The sequence below is a fragment of the Argiope bruennichi genome, chromosome 7 (assembly GCF_947563725.1).
Source record: "Argiope bruennichi chromosome 7, qqArgBrue1.1, whole genome shotgun sequence".
In the NCBI taxonomy this organism is placed as follows: domain Eukaryota; kingdom Metazoa; phylum Arthropoda; class Arachnida; order Araneae; family Araneidae; genus Argiope; species Argiope bruennichi.
The window spans coordinates 67,680,685-67,698,189 of NC_079157.1; the positions used below are offsets into that span (position 1 = coordinate 67,680,685).

The 17,505-nt window shown below is 34.1% G+C and overlaps 3 protein-coding genes across 3 annotated transcripts in view; 2 read left to right on the top strand and 1 right to left on the bottom strand.

Moving 5' to 3' along the window:
- Positions 1 to 4,771: 4,771 nt before the first annotated feature.
- LOC129975411 (uncharacterized) lies at positions 4,772 to 7,922 on the bottom strand. The gene is made up of 3 exons (XM_056088473.1): positions 7,892 to 7,922; positions 7,315 to 7,760; positions 4,772 to 5,428 (listed from the first exon to the last, which is right to left on the bottom strand). Exons 1-3 carry the CDS (start codon positions 7,920 to 7,922, stop codon positions 5,258 to 5,260), a joined length of 648 nt encoding a protein of 215 aa, XP_055944448.1. The 3' UTR covers positions 4,772 to 5,257.
- Positions 7,923 to 8,039: 117 nt separating this feature from the next.
- Positions 8,040 to 10,521, top strand: LOC129975412 (spidroin-2-like). The gene is made up of 2 exons (XM_056088474.1): positions 8,040 to 8,106; positions 9,479 to 10,521. Exons 1-2 carry the CDS (start codon positions 8,040 to 8,042, stop codon positions 10,519 to 10,521), a joined length of 1,110 nt encoding a protein of 369 aa, XP_055944449.1.
- Positions 10,522 to 11,988: 1,467 nt separating this feature from the next.
- Positions 11,989 to 17,505, top strand: part of LOC129975413 (spidroin-1-like) — a 30,605-nt gene continuing 25,088 nt past the window's right edge. The window contains exons 1-7 of the mRNA XM_056088476.1: positions 11,989 to 12,028; positions 12,284 to 12,376; positions 12,422 to 12,529; positions 12,923 to 13,030; positions 13,382 to 13,447; positions 15,503 to 15,814; positions 16,115 to 16,180. Of these exons, the coding sequence (XP_055944451.1) occupies positions 11,989 to 12,028; positions 12,284 to 12,376; positions 12,422 to 12,529; positions 12,923 to 13,030; positions 13,382 to 13,447; positions 15,503 to 15,814; positions 16,115 to 16,180 (793 nt within the window). The remainder of the gene's footprint in view (positions 12,029 to 12,283; positions 12,377 to 12,421; positions 12,530 to 12,922; positions 13,031 to 13,381; positions 13,448 to 15,502; positions 15,815 to 16,114; positions 16,181 to 17,505) is intronic.

Below are 17,505 nucleotides of genomic sequence, written 5' to 3' on the forward strand. Positions count from 1 at the left end.
TAATCTCAAAAGGCAATTTCGCCAACACACCATTCTAGTTGGTAAGTTTTAGACACACCAACACAAACATTAGAGTGAAGTCTAGAGTGATATGATATATATATGTATTGATATCTCTAAATCTAAATTAAACCCTAATTGATTTCCTAATTTTTATCATTTTGATTTCCTAATTTTACTCATATTAACTTAATTCTAAAATGTTCTCTTATTTCTTGATCCAATTTCACTTTTTTTTATTTAATGAATGCTACACGAGCTCTAAAATTGTTGAAGTCGACAATTTCCCACACTTCGAGTGAAGGGATAAAAATCTGACAGCCTAAACAAATTCTTTTAAAATATGCCTATTTTTCCTGAAAATTTGAAAAATTATATATATATATATATATAAATTTTCAAAGAATTTTAATGTTTTCTTAAATGTATAAAAAAACATTTGCCTTTTTCATAACCTCGAAATTTAGCGAAAATGAGGCACAATATTATTGTTAAATGAATTTGCAGAACGCAAAGCTACTACCTTAACAAATACTGACGATGCTTCTCAACAGAGGGATTAATTTCCCATGTTCTCATCATCTCTATTATGTCACTGGAAGGTTGTTGCTTTGTTGCGTCTATTATTTTTTTTTTCTCTCCTGACCAAATTTCTTCGACAACTTCATGTTGCAACACAGAATGCAGCTCCATAAGCTCTTCGGTAGCTCTGGTTACGTTCACACACCAGCTCATCGATGTTGTTAACGTCCATCTATATCCCTGTATAGCGTTCCAACGGGCTATGGCCTTTACCAATATGGTCGCATATATACCCACTGACCCATTCTTAGACCATCCCCTCCCTGTGGACGTCGCTCCGGAGCTTCCCGGAAATTGTTGGTAAACTGAACAAACATCAAAGAACCCAGGAAAACTACAAGAGAGGGCAAAGTGTGGCTGTCTCCAGAGAAGGGGCCTTAAATGAGAAAATCTTATGCCAAGGCTCCACAAACACTTGCACAAATTCATCGTATTCAAGTTCGACAATGCTATCCGGCAAAATATTCCTTTATATAAATAATAGGGTTCTCTTCAAACAAGTGCTCAACAGATACTGATACAAGCCCTTGCAGCCTGTGGTATCTAGGTGTCTCATCGTCACTCGTTCTGCAAAATATTGCTAGTTAAACCAGTCACTTCGATGCATTTTTGTTTTGCTCGATATGCGGTGTACTGATAATCATTGTTTGAGTGCATAAAATATGAAAGGGTTAATAGTTTTCTTTCAAAAACTCGGATGAAGAAGGCCGTTGCAAGAATAAAACAAAACAAAACAACGAAGACAAATAAATAAAGGATAAAAATAAAGATTTTGATAAGCTCAAAAAGAAAGCTACGTCATCTATCCTAGTCTACCCAGATTCCGAACCTCAAATCTTTTAGTTCTAAAAGTTAATGACTTAGCTTTATGCAAAGGATTCAACTTTAGTTTACAAGATTTTAAAAGACATTGATTGAGCAGAAAATTTGAAAGGTTATTTCTAATGTATCGCTAAAATAATGATTGCACTAATTTTCCTTCAACAGTTTCATTTCCTTTAATTCATAGTCTATAAATGGAATTAGGAGAGATATAAGAAAATATTTTCAATATATAACGAATTCTATATAAATTTCTGCTTCGATTGATTACGTAATTGAAGGGAATTTAAAATTCGGAACGAAAATTAGATAAATACGTCTCTTCTTGTCAGAAAATGCGAAATGAGGTGTATTGAGATTAATTATATTTTTCATCCTGGGTTTGATTAAAAAATTTTCTCTTACATCTCAGGAAATGAATTAAAAAAAATATGCATAGAATGTTTCTAGCAATATCATCAGTGTAATTATGGTATCTAAAAAAGAAAATAATCAGTTGTGATGTTATTAGCTAAAATGAAAAAAAAAAGTTATTCACAATTTTAACTTTTGTGATAATGTCATGTATCTAATTTTGCCAGAAAGACATAATATTAATTTAATGATATTTTTTATCATTAATAAACTTTAAAAGTTTTTACTAATTCTTTAATTTAAATAAAAAATTTCATCATATCTGTGTTTCTTTTTGAAGAAATTTCAGTTCCATTTTGGTGCGAACTTCGCAATTTCGAAACTTGTTCCGATATCAGAATTGAAACCGAAGCAGGGCTGAAACAAAACGAGGTCTACTGTTTGGTTGAATTTTTAAATATTCAATTTAAAAGATTTTATAATTTTTCATACAACCAAAAGTTTTTATTAGAAAATTGAAACTTAATATCTTCTTAATGGCATTTCATTGATTAAGCTTCCAAAAATTATGGCATTCTTCTTTCAATCATGTGTTTCTAAACTGGTTCATTAACAGCATTTTGAGCCTTATAGAAATGATATCTCCTTTAATAATAATAAAAAGACTAATCTTACCAATAAGTGCCTCTAGACATAACAATAATTTCATTCTTTTAAGGATGATTGATTAAGTGAGTGATTTAAAAAAAATTATGAACTTTCGAGATCTATGAATCTTAAGTATCAATTAATTTTTCAAAATTCAAAAACCTGCTAAAGGACTTTATGCAAAACGTCATAATAATTTCCTTAAAAATAATAATTTATAAAAATTCGCAATAATTTATATATATATATATATATATATATATATATATATATATATATATATATATGTGTGTGTGTGTGTGTGTGTGTGTGTGTGTGTGCGTGTGCGTGTGTGTGTGTGTGTGTTGATTTTTTTAAAAAAAATATTTGAAATGAAAATATTTCATAAACTTATGAAATTCATGAAAATATCTTAGGTATCGATTAATTTTTCATTATTCCAAAACCTGCTAAAGATCTTTATGCAAAACGTCTTAAAGATTTCATTAAAAATTAAAATCTATAAAAATTTTGCAATAATTTTAAAATTGAGTAAAAATATATATAAAAAATGCAAAAAAGAACCTCTTTAACTAAAAAAATATTTAAAATGAAAGCATTTTATAAACTTATGAGATTTCTGAAAATATCTTAGGTATCAATTAATTTTTTTAATATTCTGAAACCTGCGAAAAAACTTTAGGTAAAAAGTTTTAATGATTTCATTAAAATATATTCAATTCAATATACATTTAATTATAAATCATAAACATTTCGCAATTTTTTTAAATTTATTAACGAAACAATAAAAAATGCAAAAAATATCTGTTAAATTAAAAAAAAATATTTAATAAACTTATAATATCTATGAAAATATCTTAGGTATCAATTAATTTTTCATTTTTCCAAAACCTGTTAAAGACCTTTATGCAAAACGCCTTAATTATTTCATTAAAATAAATAATTTATAAAAATTTGGCAATAACTTTTAAATTTATTTAAAAAAACATATAAGAAAATGCAAAAAAATATGTTAATTTTTTAAAAATATTTGAAAAGAAAATATATTATAAACTTATGAGATCTATGAAAATATCTCAGGTATCAATTAATTTTTCAATATTACAAACGCTGCAAAAGAACTTTATGCAAAACGTCTTGATGATTTCTGTAAAAATCATAATTTTAAAAAATTTACAATAATTTTTAAATTTATAAAAGAACCTATAAAAGATTCGAAAATATATATTAAATTTTAAAAAAAAAGGTATTTGAAATGAAAACTTTTATAAATTTTATGAAATTTATAAAAATGTATTCGGTATCAATAAATTTTTCAATTTATCAAAACCTTCTTAAGTATTTTATGCAAAACGTCTTAACAATTTCATTCAAAATAATAATTTATAAAAATTCCTCAATAATTTTTAAAGTTATTAAAGAAACATATAAGAAGATGCAAAAAAAAGTCTCTTAAATTTTTAAAAATATTTCTTAAAAATATTTGAAATGCAAATATTTAATAAACTTATGAAATCTATGAAAATATCTTAGGTATCATTTAATTTTTATATTCCAAAACACTGCAAAAGTACTTTATACGAAACAGCAAAATGATTTCAATAAAAACAATAAATTAGCATAACTACTAAATAATTTTAAAATTTATTGAAGAAACATTTAAAATTTAATAGAAAGAAATACCTGCTAAATTTTAAAAATATTTGAAAGGAAATTTTACAGAAAATTTTTTATTAGAATAAAATAAAATTGCTTTGAATACGCTTACATTAAAAAAAAAAAAAAAAAACATATGCAATGGCAAAAATCGGGCATTTAAAATATATAAATCGCCAATTAACAAGGATGAGACCGATGTTTTTAAAAGTTTATTTAAAACATATTTTTTAAAATTCTGAAGTATACATTTGAGTTTTCTTTATCAAAAATCACTTTTTTCACAACTGTCACTCCAAATTTAAATGTCATTTAAAAAATATAAAAGAAAGATGCTGATAATTAAAAAAACTTGTTAGAATAGAAATAATGTTAAAACTCTTATGACGATAAAAAAAAAAATGAATATTAATCGTTACCTCCACGAGCAGAAGTTTAAAATCACGCAAACAGGTGACATTCGCACGTCACGAGAAACCTTGTGATCATTCGAGAATATTCTACGGACCCAAAATAGAGTTAAAAATAATGAAATAGGTTACGAATGTTGAAATAGCTGACACTGATGCACGCAAATATATGATATAAAAGGGACAGAAAATTGTTGCAAAGACATTCGGACGAGTTCCATTCTCAAAGAAAATGAATTGGTCTATTCGTCTTGCGCTTTTAGGTTTCGTGGTGCTCAGCACCCAAACCGTCTTTGCTGTTGGACAAGCTGCAACACCATGGGAGAACTCGCAACTGGCAGAGGACTTCATCAACAGTTTTCTGAGATTCATTGCACAAAGTGGCGCTTTCTCCCCCAACCAACTGGATGACATGTCTTCCATTGGAGACACCTTGAAGACTGCAATTGAAAAAATGGCCCAAAGCCGAAAAAGTTCCAAATCGAAGCTTCAGGCATTAAACATGGCGTTTGCTTCTTCCATGGCCGAGATTGCTGTAGCAGAGCAAGGAGGTCTAAGTTTAGAAGCAAAAACTAATGCCATCGCAAATGCCCTCGCTTCAGCCTTTTTGGAAACAACTGGCTTTGTAAACCAACAGTTTGTCAGCGAAATCAAAAGCCTAATTTATATGATTGCTCAGGCATCATCAAATGAAATTTCAGGTTCAGCTGCAGCTGCCGGAGGAGGTTCTGGAGGAGGAGGAGGCTCTGGCCAAGGAGGTTATGGACAAGGAGCATCTGCATCTGCTAGTGCCGCCGCTGCATACGGCTCGGCTCCACAAGGTGCAGGAGGGCCAGCACCACAAGGACCATCCCAACAAGGACCAGTAAGCCAAGGACCATATGGACCTGGCGCAGCAGCTGCAGCAGCAGCTGCTGGAGGATATGGACCAGGAGCTGGACAACAAGGACAGCAAGGTGATTTACATTTTTTATTTATATTATTTTTTTAAACTTATCTAATACGATAGATATATTAGAATTGTTCAGCAGTCCGTTTTACTGACTAGATCAAGGCCTTAAAAACTTTGAATTTCTCTCTCTACATAATATGAATAATATGATTAAACCTTGACTCACAACAGATACATTAACGTCCATATGCAAATTGTATACCTGGATGTGCCATGAAGATACCATAGAATTATTCACTCTGAAAGCTAGACACGACAACCAGCCCATCCAGTCCTTTAGCTCTACTTTCGATTATATAACCAGAATCTTTGAAGATTACTTACAACATTGTTTTAAATCAACAATTATTTTCAATGAATAGTTCATTTGCATTTACACAAATTAATCCAAATGCCCACTTCATCATTAAACAGATTTTAATATTTATTATTTATTATGAGCCTAAAAATAATGACAGCTCTGATTATTCATTGAAAATTTACTAACTTTTCATACAGTTCTTCTGCATGGAATAAGAGAAGAAATAATTAAGACTTATAACTAAGAGATTACATTAATTTTTGACTAAAATAGTCTAAATTTCGAAAGAAATTTAGAAGTCAGAAGAGATTTACCGAAATGAATGTCTCCGTATAAGAAAAATAGTAGGAAGAAAAGGTGTTTTTCATTCAATATTTGAATAAAAGATTTCCTCTCGCTTCACAAAAAAATTATTAATAAGTTCAAGGCAGTATTTTTTTAAACTAAGAAAGGAAATGTAGCAGAATTTATCTTTAATGCATAGCCGAAATAAAATAAATAATAATAATTTTCATATATAAAATATAATAATATAAAATATTTTTCGGGAAGATCTTTTGTGTGAAAACTTTTATTGGTAAACTCATTATTATCTGCACAATGAAAGCTTCTAATTTATTCGTTTAAGACATAATGTAATTTTTGCAAATATATATAGAATCTAACTTTAAATAATGTTAACATTCAGATATTGAATAAAATAAAACAATTATTAGCACGATATTTAGATCTCAAATCTTATGTAAGAAAGCATAAAAAATATGTTAGAAAATAAAAATTATAAAAGAAAGAATAACCTTAGATATTTTACTTCGAAATTTTTTATAAAATACACTTGCGTTTTAATTATTTAATAATTAAAAAGTATTATTAAAACTAAAGAAAAAAATCAGAATTTTATTTATTGCCGTTGGTTTATATATTCAATTTTGCGTAATATTGTTATCAAATTGTTATATTCTCTGAAATTTCAACAAACATATATAAATTCTACAAGTAGAAAAGAATTGTCTACTGAAAAAAATCAGTGCCCTTTTTCAGCTTTTGTAAGCTTTCATACATTGCTGCAACAGAATTTATTAAAAACCTATTTGTCTCATCAAACAACTTATTCTCTAATATTAAAATTAAAAAAATATATTTCCACTTAAAATGCTTAAATTGGAAGAATTAAGCACAGTTTTCAATAACATTCGATGTGAAGAGCTGACATTTCTGATTAAAATTCTTTTTCAAAAAATATTTTTAAACTGATAAAGTACGAACATACTGAGACTTACAAAAATTCTCTTGATTTAAAAATGGGAAAAAATCCATCAAAAAAATACTTTAACTAAAAAGAGTATTTTTAAAGAATCTAAATTTTATCAAACGTAACGAATGGATTAATCAATAATAATAACTAAGCAGGACGAAAATATTCTGATGGTCAAATACGTGGTCAACTATACAATTCATATTGAAATCCCTACAGAAGTGAAATAATAATTTATATTCCGAAAGGCCTTTATAAAATATTATATGATTTTTCATTTTCCTTAATTTCGTTAAAAGAGATAATTGAAAATTGATCTCAAAATTTTTTAAAGGTCCAGGAGGAGCAAGACAACAAGGTCCAGTAGGTCAAGGACCCTACGGACCAGGAGCAGCCGCCGCCGCAGCAGCAGTAGGAGGATATGGACCAGGAGCAGGACAACAAGGACCTGGAAGTCAAGGACCAGGAAGTGGTAGACAACAAGGACCTGGTGGTCAAGGACCTTATGGGCCAAGTGCAGCCGCCGCAGCAGCAGCCGCTGGACCAGGAGCTGGACGACAAGGACCTGGAAGTCAAGGACCAGGAAGTGGTGGACAACAAGGACCTGGTGGTCAAGGACCTTATGGACCAAGTGCAGCCGCCGCAGCAGCAGCCGCTGGAGGCTATGGACCAGGAGCAGGACAACAAGGACCAGGAAGTGGCGGACAACAAGGTGATTTATATTTCCGTGTATACTGACCCGTTTGGAAATAGCGGGAGGTTTATTTTGGTTCTTACCATCTAAAGAAACTCACACCCTAAACGTTCATTAATCCTTCACGTTTATTAACTTTCCAAGTTGTGTCAGTCGACGTCAAAATTGACAGTCTCAGGGCATATAATTGAAGTGTGGAAGTTCGAGTACGAAGTACAACAATTTTTAAGTCTAAAGTTAAGCTCCATTAAACCAAACATGAATTCAAATATTAAAACCAAATCGGACAAAGAGCCTTAGTTTCTACATTTATTAATAACTTCTAAATTTTTTTAGACATTAATAAATGTGCGTTTTAAATGTGAATGAAAAAGGTCAAGGCAGGAATTTCGTCTAATCCAGTTTCTACAAACAGAACCAGAAAAGTCAAAGGTAAATGAGTTTAAATAAAAATAGCAATCATATTTCAATGTTATACAAAGGTTCTAAATGGCAACGCAATTTTGAATTTACAAGGGAATTATATTAATGCATGAAGAGACGTTAGGGTTTTAAGATGACTGCGAATAAAAATAATATTTTACAGTGAATTCGAAATAATATTTCCTACTTATTCTAAAAGAAAATGAAATGAAGAAATAATTGTGGAAACTTTACATGGAGCTGTAAAATTCAATTAATAAAATAAAATTAAAAAGGTCCCAAATAGCGAACGGTATGAAGATCCTATTAGTAGTTTTCGATTTCGCTTATTTGTTTTTGTATTATGTGAGGAATGCAATGCTAATAAAATTTGAACATATAAATATATATTACTATTTAAATGAAATTTCTGTAATTCATACATTTTTTGACCACCATATAATTTACTAAGATTACATTTCCAAATACTCGTTCGTATTTTATACGATATGAACGGAATTAAGTTTTAAAGAAACATATTTACCGTATAATATAAAATTTTTAATTCTGAAGAAGATATCTTGTATTTCATGTATCGATATTAAATTCGGAGAAAATATCTTTGAAATTGAAATAACCTTCAAATGATATATAGTCCCTTTGGTTCTGATAGATTCTTAATTATCGCTTTGTTAAAATAATTAGGATACCAATATTTTTTCCGGGATTATTATTTATAATATATACCTCTTTACCGAATGCTCTTTAAGAAAGGTATTTGAATGAAAACTTATCTTAAGGAGGATATCTTAATTAAGTCATTCGTTTTTATTCATAACTTGACTGATAAACACTCCATATATATTAACAGGATATTTCTACATAAAATGTTCTAGAAAATGCATTATAATATGCAAATTATGCATAATTATAAGATCTCTATGAAATTATTCCAGTTGAATCCAAAGTGTCACACACATAAATAGCAGAAATCGTGTATGTTTATTTTTCCTTTATTTCGAATAATATGCATTTTTCATTTTAAAAACGAAAAGAAAACAAAGGTTAAATTTTCCTAATTATTCTACAGATAGTGATTTCCGTATAATGCTTAATGAAGGATTTGAACATGGAAAATTGGACAAAGGTTTTTCATATAAAGTACCGAAAAAAATCCAACGTACATTGAGGCGTTTTCTATTGTGAAAGAAAGAAATGCTTCCATATTCGATTCCATACTCAAATATGCTATTAACTAGAAAAATTATATGAAATTATCAATCTGAATTATTAATTCTAATTTCTAAAAATAGTGAATAATAGCTTTTAAATAATATGCGCTTCTTTTATTGCATCAGTTTTAAAATAGAGAATTAAAAATCTATCTCAAAATTTGATAAAGGTCCAGGAGGCCAAGGACCATACGGATCTGGACAGCAAGGGCCAGGAGGTGCCGGCCAACAAGGTCCTGGCGGTCAAGGACCATACGGACCAGGTGCAGCAGCCGCCGCAGCAGCAGCCGCTGGAGGATATGGACCAGGAGCTGGACAACAAGGCCCAGGTGGAGCCGGACAACAAGGACCCGGATCCCAAGGACCTGGTGGACAAGGACCATACGGACCCGGAGCAGGACAACAAGGACCTGGAAGTCAAGGACCAGGAAGTGGTGGACAACAAGGACCAGGTGGTCAAGGACCTTATGGACCAAGTGCAGCCGCCGCAGCAGCAGCCGCTGGAGGCTATGGACCTGGAGCTCGACAACAAGGACCTGGAAGTCAAGGACCAGGAAGTGGTGGACAACAAGGACCTGGTGGTCAAGGACCTTATGGACCAAGTGCAGCCGCCGCAGCAGCAGCCGCTGGAGGCTATGGACCTGGAGCTGGACAACAAGGACCTGGAAGTCAAGGACCAGGAAGTGGTGGACAACAAGGACCAGGTGGTCAAGGACCTTATGGACCAAGTGCAGCCGCCGCAGCAGCAGCCGCTGGAGGCTATGGACCTGGAGCTGGACAACAAGGACCTGGAAGTCAAGGACCAGGAAGTGGTGGACAACAAGGACCTGGTGGTCAAGGACCTTATGGACCAGGAGCAGCCGCCGCAGCAGCAGCAGTAGGAGGATATGGACCAGGAGCAGGACAACAGGGACCTGGAAGTCAAGGACCAGGAAGTGGTGGACAACAAGGACCAGGTGGTCAAGGACCTTATGGACCAAGTGCAGCCGCCGCAGCAGCAGCCGCTGGAGGCTATGGACCTGGAGCTGGACAACAAGGACCTGGAAGTCAAGGACAAGGAAGTGGTGGACAACAAGGACCTGGTGGTCAAGGACCTTATGGACCAAGTGCAGCCGCCGCCGCAGCAGCAGCTGGAGGATATGGACCTGGAGCTGGACAACAAGGACCAGGAAGTGGCGGACAACAAGGTGATTTATATTTCCGTGTATACTGACCCGTTTGGAAATAGTGGGAAGTTTATTTTCGTTCTTACCATCTAAAGAAACTCTCACCCTAAACGTTCATTAACCCTACACGTTTATTAACTTTCCAAGTAGTTTCAGTCGACGTCAAAATTGACACTCTCAGGGCAGATAATTGAAGTGTAGACGTTCGAGTACGAAGTTCAACAATTTTTAAGTCAAAAGTTAAGCACCATTAAACTAAACATGAATTCAAATATTAAAACAAAATCGGACAAAGAGCATTAGTTTCTACATTTATTAATAACTGCTAAATTTTTGAGACATTAATAAATGTGCGTTTTCCATGTGAATAAAAAAGGTCAAAGCAGGAATTTCGTCTAATCCAGTTTCTACAAACAGAACCAGAAAATTCAAAGGTAAATGAGTTTAAATTAAAATAACAATCATATTTCAATGTTATACAAAGGTTCTAAATGGCAACGCAATTTTGAATTTACATTTGAATTATATTAATGAATGAATAGATGTTAGGGTATTAAGATGACTGCGAATAAAAATAATATTTTACAGTGAAATCGAAATAATATTTCCTACTTATTCTAAAAGAAAATGAAATGAAGAAATAATTGTGGAAACTTTACATGGAGCTGTAAAATTCAATTAATAAAACAAAATTAAAAAGGTCCCAAATAGCGAACGGTATGAAGATACTTATTAGTAGTTTTCGATTTCGCTCATTTGTTTTATTATTATGTCAGGAATGCAATGCTAATAAAATTTGAATATATAGATATATATTACTATTTAAATGAAATTTCTGTAATTCATACAATTTTTGACCAAAATATATAATTTACTAAGATTACATTTCCAAATACTCGTTCGTATTTTATACGATATGGACGGAACTAAGTTTTAAGGAAACATATTTACCGTACAATATAAAATTTTTAATTCTGAAGAAGATATCTTGTATTTCATGTATCGATATTAAATTCGGAGAAAATATCTTTGAAATTGAAATAACCTTCAAATGATATATAGTCCCTTTGGTTCTGATAGATTCTTAATTATCGCTTTGTTAAAATAATTAGGATACCAATATTTTTTCCGGGATTATTATTTATAATATATACCTCTTTACCGAATGCTCTTTAAGAAAGGTATTTGAATGAAAACTTATCTTAAGGAGGATATCTTAATTAAGTCATTCGTTTTTATTCATAACTTGACTGATAAACACTCCATATATATTAACAGGATATTTCTACATAAAATGTTCTAGAAAATGCATTATAATATGCAAATTATGCATAATTATAAGATCTCTATGAAATTATTCCAGATGAATCCAAAGTGTCACACACATAAATAGCAGAAATCGTGTATGTTCATTTTTCCTTTATTTCGAATAATATGCATTTTTCATTTTAAAAACGAAAAGAAAACAAAGGTTAAATTTTCCTAATTATTCTACAGATAGTGATTTCCGTATAATGCTTAATGAAGGATTTGAACATGGAAAATTGGACAAAGGTTTTTCATATAAAGTACCGAAAAAAATCCAACGTACATTGAGGCGTTTTCTATTGTGAAAGAAAGAAATGCTTCCATATTCGATTCCATACTCAAATATGCTATTAACTAGAAAAATTATATGAAATTATCAATCTGAATTATTAATTCTAATTTCTAAAAATAGTGAATAATAGCTTTTAAATAATATGCGCTTCTTTTATTGCATCAGTTTTAAAATAGAGAATTAAAAATCTATCTCAAAATTTGATAAAGGTCCAGGAGGCCAAGGACCATACGGATCTGGACAGCAAGGGCCAGGAGGTGCCGGCCAACAAGGTCCTGGCGGTCAAGGACCATACGGACCAGGTGCAGCAGCCGCCGCAGCAGCAGCCGCTGGAGGATATGGACCAGGAGCTGGACAACAAGGCCCAGGTGGAGCCGGACAACAAGGACCCGGATCCCAAGGACCTGGTGGACAAGGACCATACGGACCCGGAGCAGGACAACAAGGACCTGGAAGTCAAGGACCAGGAAGTGGTGGACAACAAGGACCAGGTGGTCAAGGACCTTATGGACCAAGTGCAGCCGCCGCAGCAGCAGCCGCTGGAGGCTATGGACCTGGAGCTGGACAACAAGGACCTGGAAGTCAAGGACCAGGAAGTGGTGGACAACAAGGACCTGGAAGTCAAGGACCAGGAAGTGGTGGACAACAAGGACCTGGTGGTCAAGGACCTTATGGACCAAGTGCAGCCGCCGCAGCAGCAGCCGCTGGAGGCTATGGACCTGGAGCTGGACAACAAGGACCTGGAAGTCAAGTACCAGGAAGTGGTGGACAACAAGGACCTGGTGGACAAGGACCATACGGACCAGGAGCAGCCGCCGCAGCAGCAGCAGTAGGAGGATATGGACCAGGAGCTGGACAACAAGGCCCAGGTGGAGCCGGACAACAAGGACCCGGATCCCAAGGACCTGGTGGACAAGGACCATACGGACCCGGAGCAGGACAACAAGGACCTGGAAGTCAAGGACCAGGAAGTGGTGGACAACAAGGACCAGGTGGTCAAGGACCTTATGGACCAAGTGCAGCCGCCGCAGCAGCAGCCGCTGGAGGCTATGGACCTGGAGCTGGACAACAAGGACCTGGAAGTCAAGGACCAGGAAGTGGTGGACAACAAGGACCTGGAAGTCAAGGACCAGGAAGTGGTGGACAACAAGGACCTGGTGGTCAAGGACCTTATGGACCAAGTGCAGCCGCCGCAGCAGCAGCCGCTGGAGGCTATGGACCTGGAGCTGGACAACAAGGACCTGGAAGTCAAGGACCAGGAAGTGGTGGACAACAAGGACCTGGTGGACAAGGACCATACGGACCAGGAGCAGCCGCCGCAGCAGCAGCAGTAGGAGGATATGGACCAGGAGCAGGACAACAGGGACCTGGAAGTCAAGGACCAGGAAGTGGTGGACAACAAGGACCAGGTGGTCAAGGACCTTATGGACCAAGTGCAGCCGCCGCAGCAGCAGCAGCTGGAGGCTATGGACCTGGAGCTGGACAACAAGGACCTGGAAGTCAAGGACCAGGAAGTGGTGGACAACAAGGACCTGGTGGTCAAGGACCTTATGGACCAAGTGCCGCCGCCGCAGCAGCAGCAGCTGGAGGATATGGACCTGGAGCTGGACAACAAGGACCAGGAAGTGGCGGACAACAAGGTGATTTATATTTCCGTGTATACTGACCCGTTTGGAAATAGTGGGAAGTTTATTTTCGTTCTTACCATCTAAAGAAACTCTCACCCTAAACGTTCATTAACCCTACACGTTTATTAACTTTCCAAGTAGTTTCAGTCGACGTCAAAATTGACACTCTCAGGGCAGATAATTGAAGTGTAGACGTTCGAGTACGAAGTTCAACAATTTTTAAGTCAAAAGTTAAGCACCATTAAACTAAACATGAATTCAAATATTAAAACAAAATCGGACAAAGAGCGTTAGTTTCTACATTTATTAATAACTGCTAAATTTTTTAGACATTAATAAATGTGCGTTTTCCATGTGAATAAAAAAGGTCAAAGCAGGAATTTCGTCTAATCCAGTTTCTACAAACAGAACCAGAAAAGTCAAAGGTAAATGAGTTTAAATTAAAATAACAATCATATTTCAATGTTATACAAAGGTTCTAAATGGCAACGCAATTTTGAATTTACATTTGAATTATATTAATGAATGAATAGATGTTAGGGTATTAAGATGACTGCGAATAAAAATAATATTTTACAGTGAAATCGAAATAATATTTCCTACTTATTCTAAAAGAAAATGAAATGAAGAAATAATTGTGGAAACTTTACATGGAGCTGTAAAATTCAATTAATAAAACAAAATTAAAAAGGTCCCAAATAGCGAAAGGTATGAAGATACTTATTAGTAGTTTTCGATTTCGCTCATTTGTTTTATTATTATGTCAGGAATGCAATGCTAATAAAATTTGAATATATAGATATATATTACTATTTAAATGAAATTTCTGTAATTCATACAATTTTTGACCAAAATATATAATTTACTAAGATTACATTTCCAAATACTCGTTCGTATTTTATACGATATGGACGGAACTAAGTTTTAAGGAAACATATTTACCGTATAATATAAAATTTTTAATTCTGAAGAAGATATCTTGTATTTCATGTATCGATATTAAATTCGGAGAAAATATCTTTGAAATTGAAATAACCTTCAAATGATATATAGTCCCTTTGGTTCTGATAGATTCTTAATTATCGCTTTGTTAAAATAATTAGGATACCAATATTTTTTCCGGGATTATTATTTATAATATATACCTCTTTACCGAATGCTCTTTAAGAAAGGTATTTGAATGAAAACTTATCTTAAGGAGGATATCTTAATTAAGTCATTCGTTTTTATTCATAACGTGACTGATAAACACTCCATATATATTAACAGGATATTTCTACATAAAATGTTCTAGAAAATGCATTATAATATGCAAATTATGCATAATTATAAGATCTCTATGAAATTATTCCAGATGAATCCAAAGTGTCACACACATAAATAGCAGAAATCGTGTATGTTCATTTTTCCTTTATTTCGAATAATATGCATTTTTCATTTTAAAAACGAAAAGAAAACAAAGGTTAAATTTTCCTAATTATTCTACAGATAGTGATTTCCGTATAATGCTTAATGAAGGATTTGAACATGGAAAATTGGACAAAGGTTTTTCATATAATGTACCGAAAAAAATCCAACGTACATTGAAGCGTTTTCTATTGTGAAAGAAAGAAATGCTTCCATATTCGATTCCATACTCAAATATGCTATTAACTAGAAAAATTATATGAAATTATCAATCTGAATTATTAATTCTAATTTCTAAAAATAGTGAATAATAGCTTTTAAATAATATGCGCTTCTTTTATTGCATCAGTTTTAAAATAGAGAATTAAAAATTTATCTCAAAATTTGATAAAGGTCCAGGAGGCCAAGGACCATACGGATCTGGACAGCAAGGGCCAGGAGGTGCCGGCAACAAAGGTCCTGGCGGTCAAGGACCATACGGACCAGGTGCAGCAGCCGCCGCAGCAGCAGCCACTGGAGGATATGGGCCAGGAGCTGGACAACAAGGCCCAGGTGGAGCCGGACAACAAGGACCCGGATCCCAAGGACCTGGTGGACAAGGACCATACGGACCCGGAGCAGGACAACAAGGACCAGGAAGTGGTGGACAACAAGGACCAGGTGGTCAAGTACCTTATGGACCAAGTGCAGCAGCCGCCGCTGGAGGCTATGGACCTGGAGCTGGACAACAAGGACCTGGAAGTCAAGGACCAGGAAGTGGTGGACAACAAGGACCTGGAAGTCAAGGACCAGGAAGTGGTGGACAACAAGGACCTGGTGGTCAAGGACCTTATGGACCAAGTGCAGCCGCCGCAGCAGCAGCCGCTGGAGGCTATGGACCTGGAGCTGGACAACAAGGACCTGGAAGTCAAGGACCAGGAAGTGGTGGACAACAAGGACCTGGAAGTCAAGGACCAGGACGTGGTGGACAACAAGGACCTGGTGGACAAGGACCATACGGACCAGGAGCAGCCGCCGCAGCAGCAGCAGTAGGAGGATATGGACCAGGAGCAGGACAACAGGGACCTGGAAGTCAAGGACCAGGAAGTGGTGGACAACAAGGACCAGGTGGTCAAGGACCTTATGGACCAAGTGCAGCCGCCGCAGCAGCAGCAGCTGGAGGATATGGACCTGGAGCTGGACAACAAGGACCAGGAAGTGGCGGACAACAAGGTGATTTATATTTCCGTGTATACTGACCCGTTTGGAAATAGTGGGAAGTTTATTTTCGTTCTTACCATCTAAAGAAACTCTCACCCTAAACGTTCATTAACCCTACACGTTTATTAACTTTCCAAGTAGTTTCAGTCGACGTCAAAATTGACACTCTCAGGGCAGATAATTGAAGTGTAGACGTTCGAGTACGAAGTTCAACAATTTTTAAGTCAAAAGTTAAGCACCATTAAACTAAACATGAATTCAAATATTAAAACAAAATCGGACAAAGAGCGTTAGTTTCTACATTTATTAATAACTGCTAAATTTTTTAGACATTAATAAATGTGCGTTTTCCATGTGAATAAAAAAGGTCAAAGCAGGAATTTCGTCTAATCCAGTTTCTACAAACAGAACCAGAAAAGTCAAAGGTAAATGAGTTTAAATTAAAATAACAATCATATTTCAATGTTATACAAAGGTTCTAAATGGCAACGCAATTTTGAATTTACATTTGAATTATATTAATGAATGAATAGATGTTAGGGTATTAAGATGACTGCGAATAAAAATAATATTTTACAGTGAAATCGAAATAATATTTCCTACTTATTCTAAAAGAAAATGAAATGAAGAAATAATTGTGGAAACTTTACATGGAGCTGTAAAATTCAATTAATAAAACAAAATTAAAAAGGTCCCAAATAGCGAACGGTATGAAGATACTTATTAGTAGTTTTCGATTTCGCTCATTTGTTTTATTATTATGTCAGGAATGCAATGCTAATAAAATTTGAATATATAGATATATATCACTATTTAAATGAAATTTCTGTAATTCATACAATTTTTGACCAAAATATATAATTTACTAAGACTACATTTCCAAATACTCGTTCGTATTTTATACGATATGGACGGAACTAAGTTTTAAGGAAACATATTTACCGTATAATATAAAATTTTTAATTCTGAAGTAGATATCTTGTATTTCATGTATCGATATTAAATTCGGAGAAAATATCTTTGAAATTGAAATAACCTTCAAATGATATATAGTCCCTTTGGTTCTGATATATTCTTAATTATCGCTTTGTTAAAATAATTAGGATACCAATATTTTTTCCGGGATTATTATTTAATAATATATACCTCTTTACCGAATGCTCTTTAAGAAAGGTATTTGAATGAAAAATTATCTT

Coding starts and splice junctions, on each gene's coding strand:
- LOC129975412 (XM_056088474.1), top strand. CDS start 8,040: ATGAAAAAGGTCAAGGCAGGAATTTCGTCTAATCCAGTTTCTACAAAC. Junction 8,107..9,478: donor CAGAACCAGAAAAGTCAAAG/GTAAATGAGTTT, acceptor AATTTGATAAAG/GTCCAGGAGGCCAAGGACCA.
- LOC129975411 (XM_056088473.1), bottom strand. CDS start 7,922: ATGGAGCTTAACTTTAGACTTAAAAATTGTT. Junction 7,761..7,891: donor CTTTAGACTTAAAAATTGTT/GTACTTCGTACT, acceptor GAGTTTCTTTAG/ATGGTAAGAACCAAAATAAA. Junction 5,429..7,314: donor TTGTCTTGCTCCTCCTGGAC/CTTTAAAAAATT, acceptor AATGTAAATCAC/CTTGCTGTCCTTGTTGTCCA.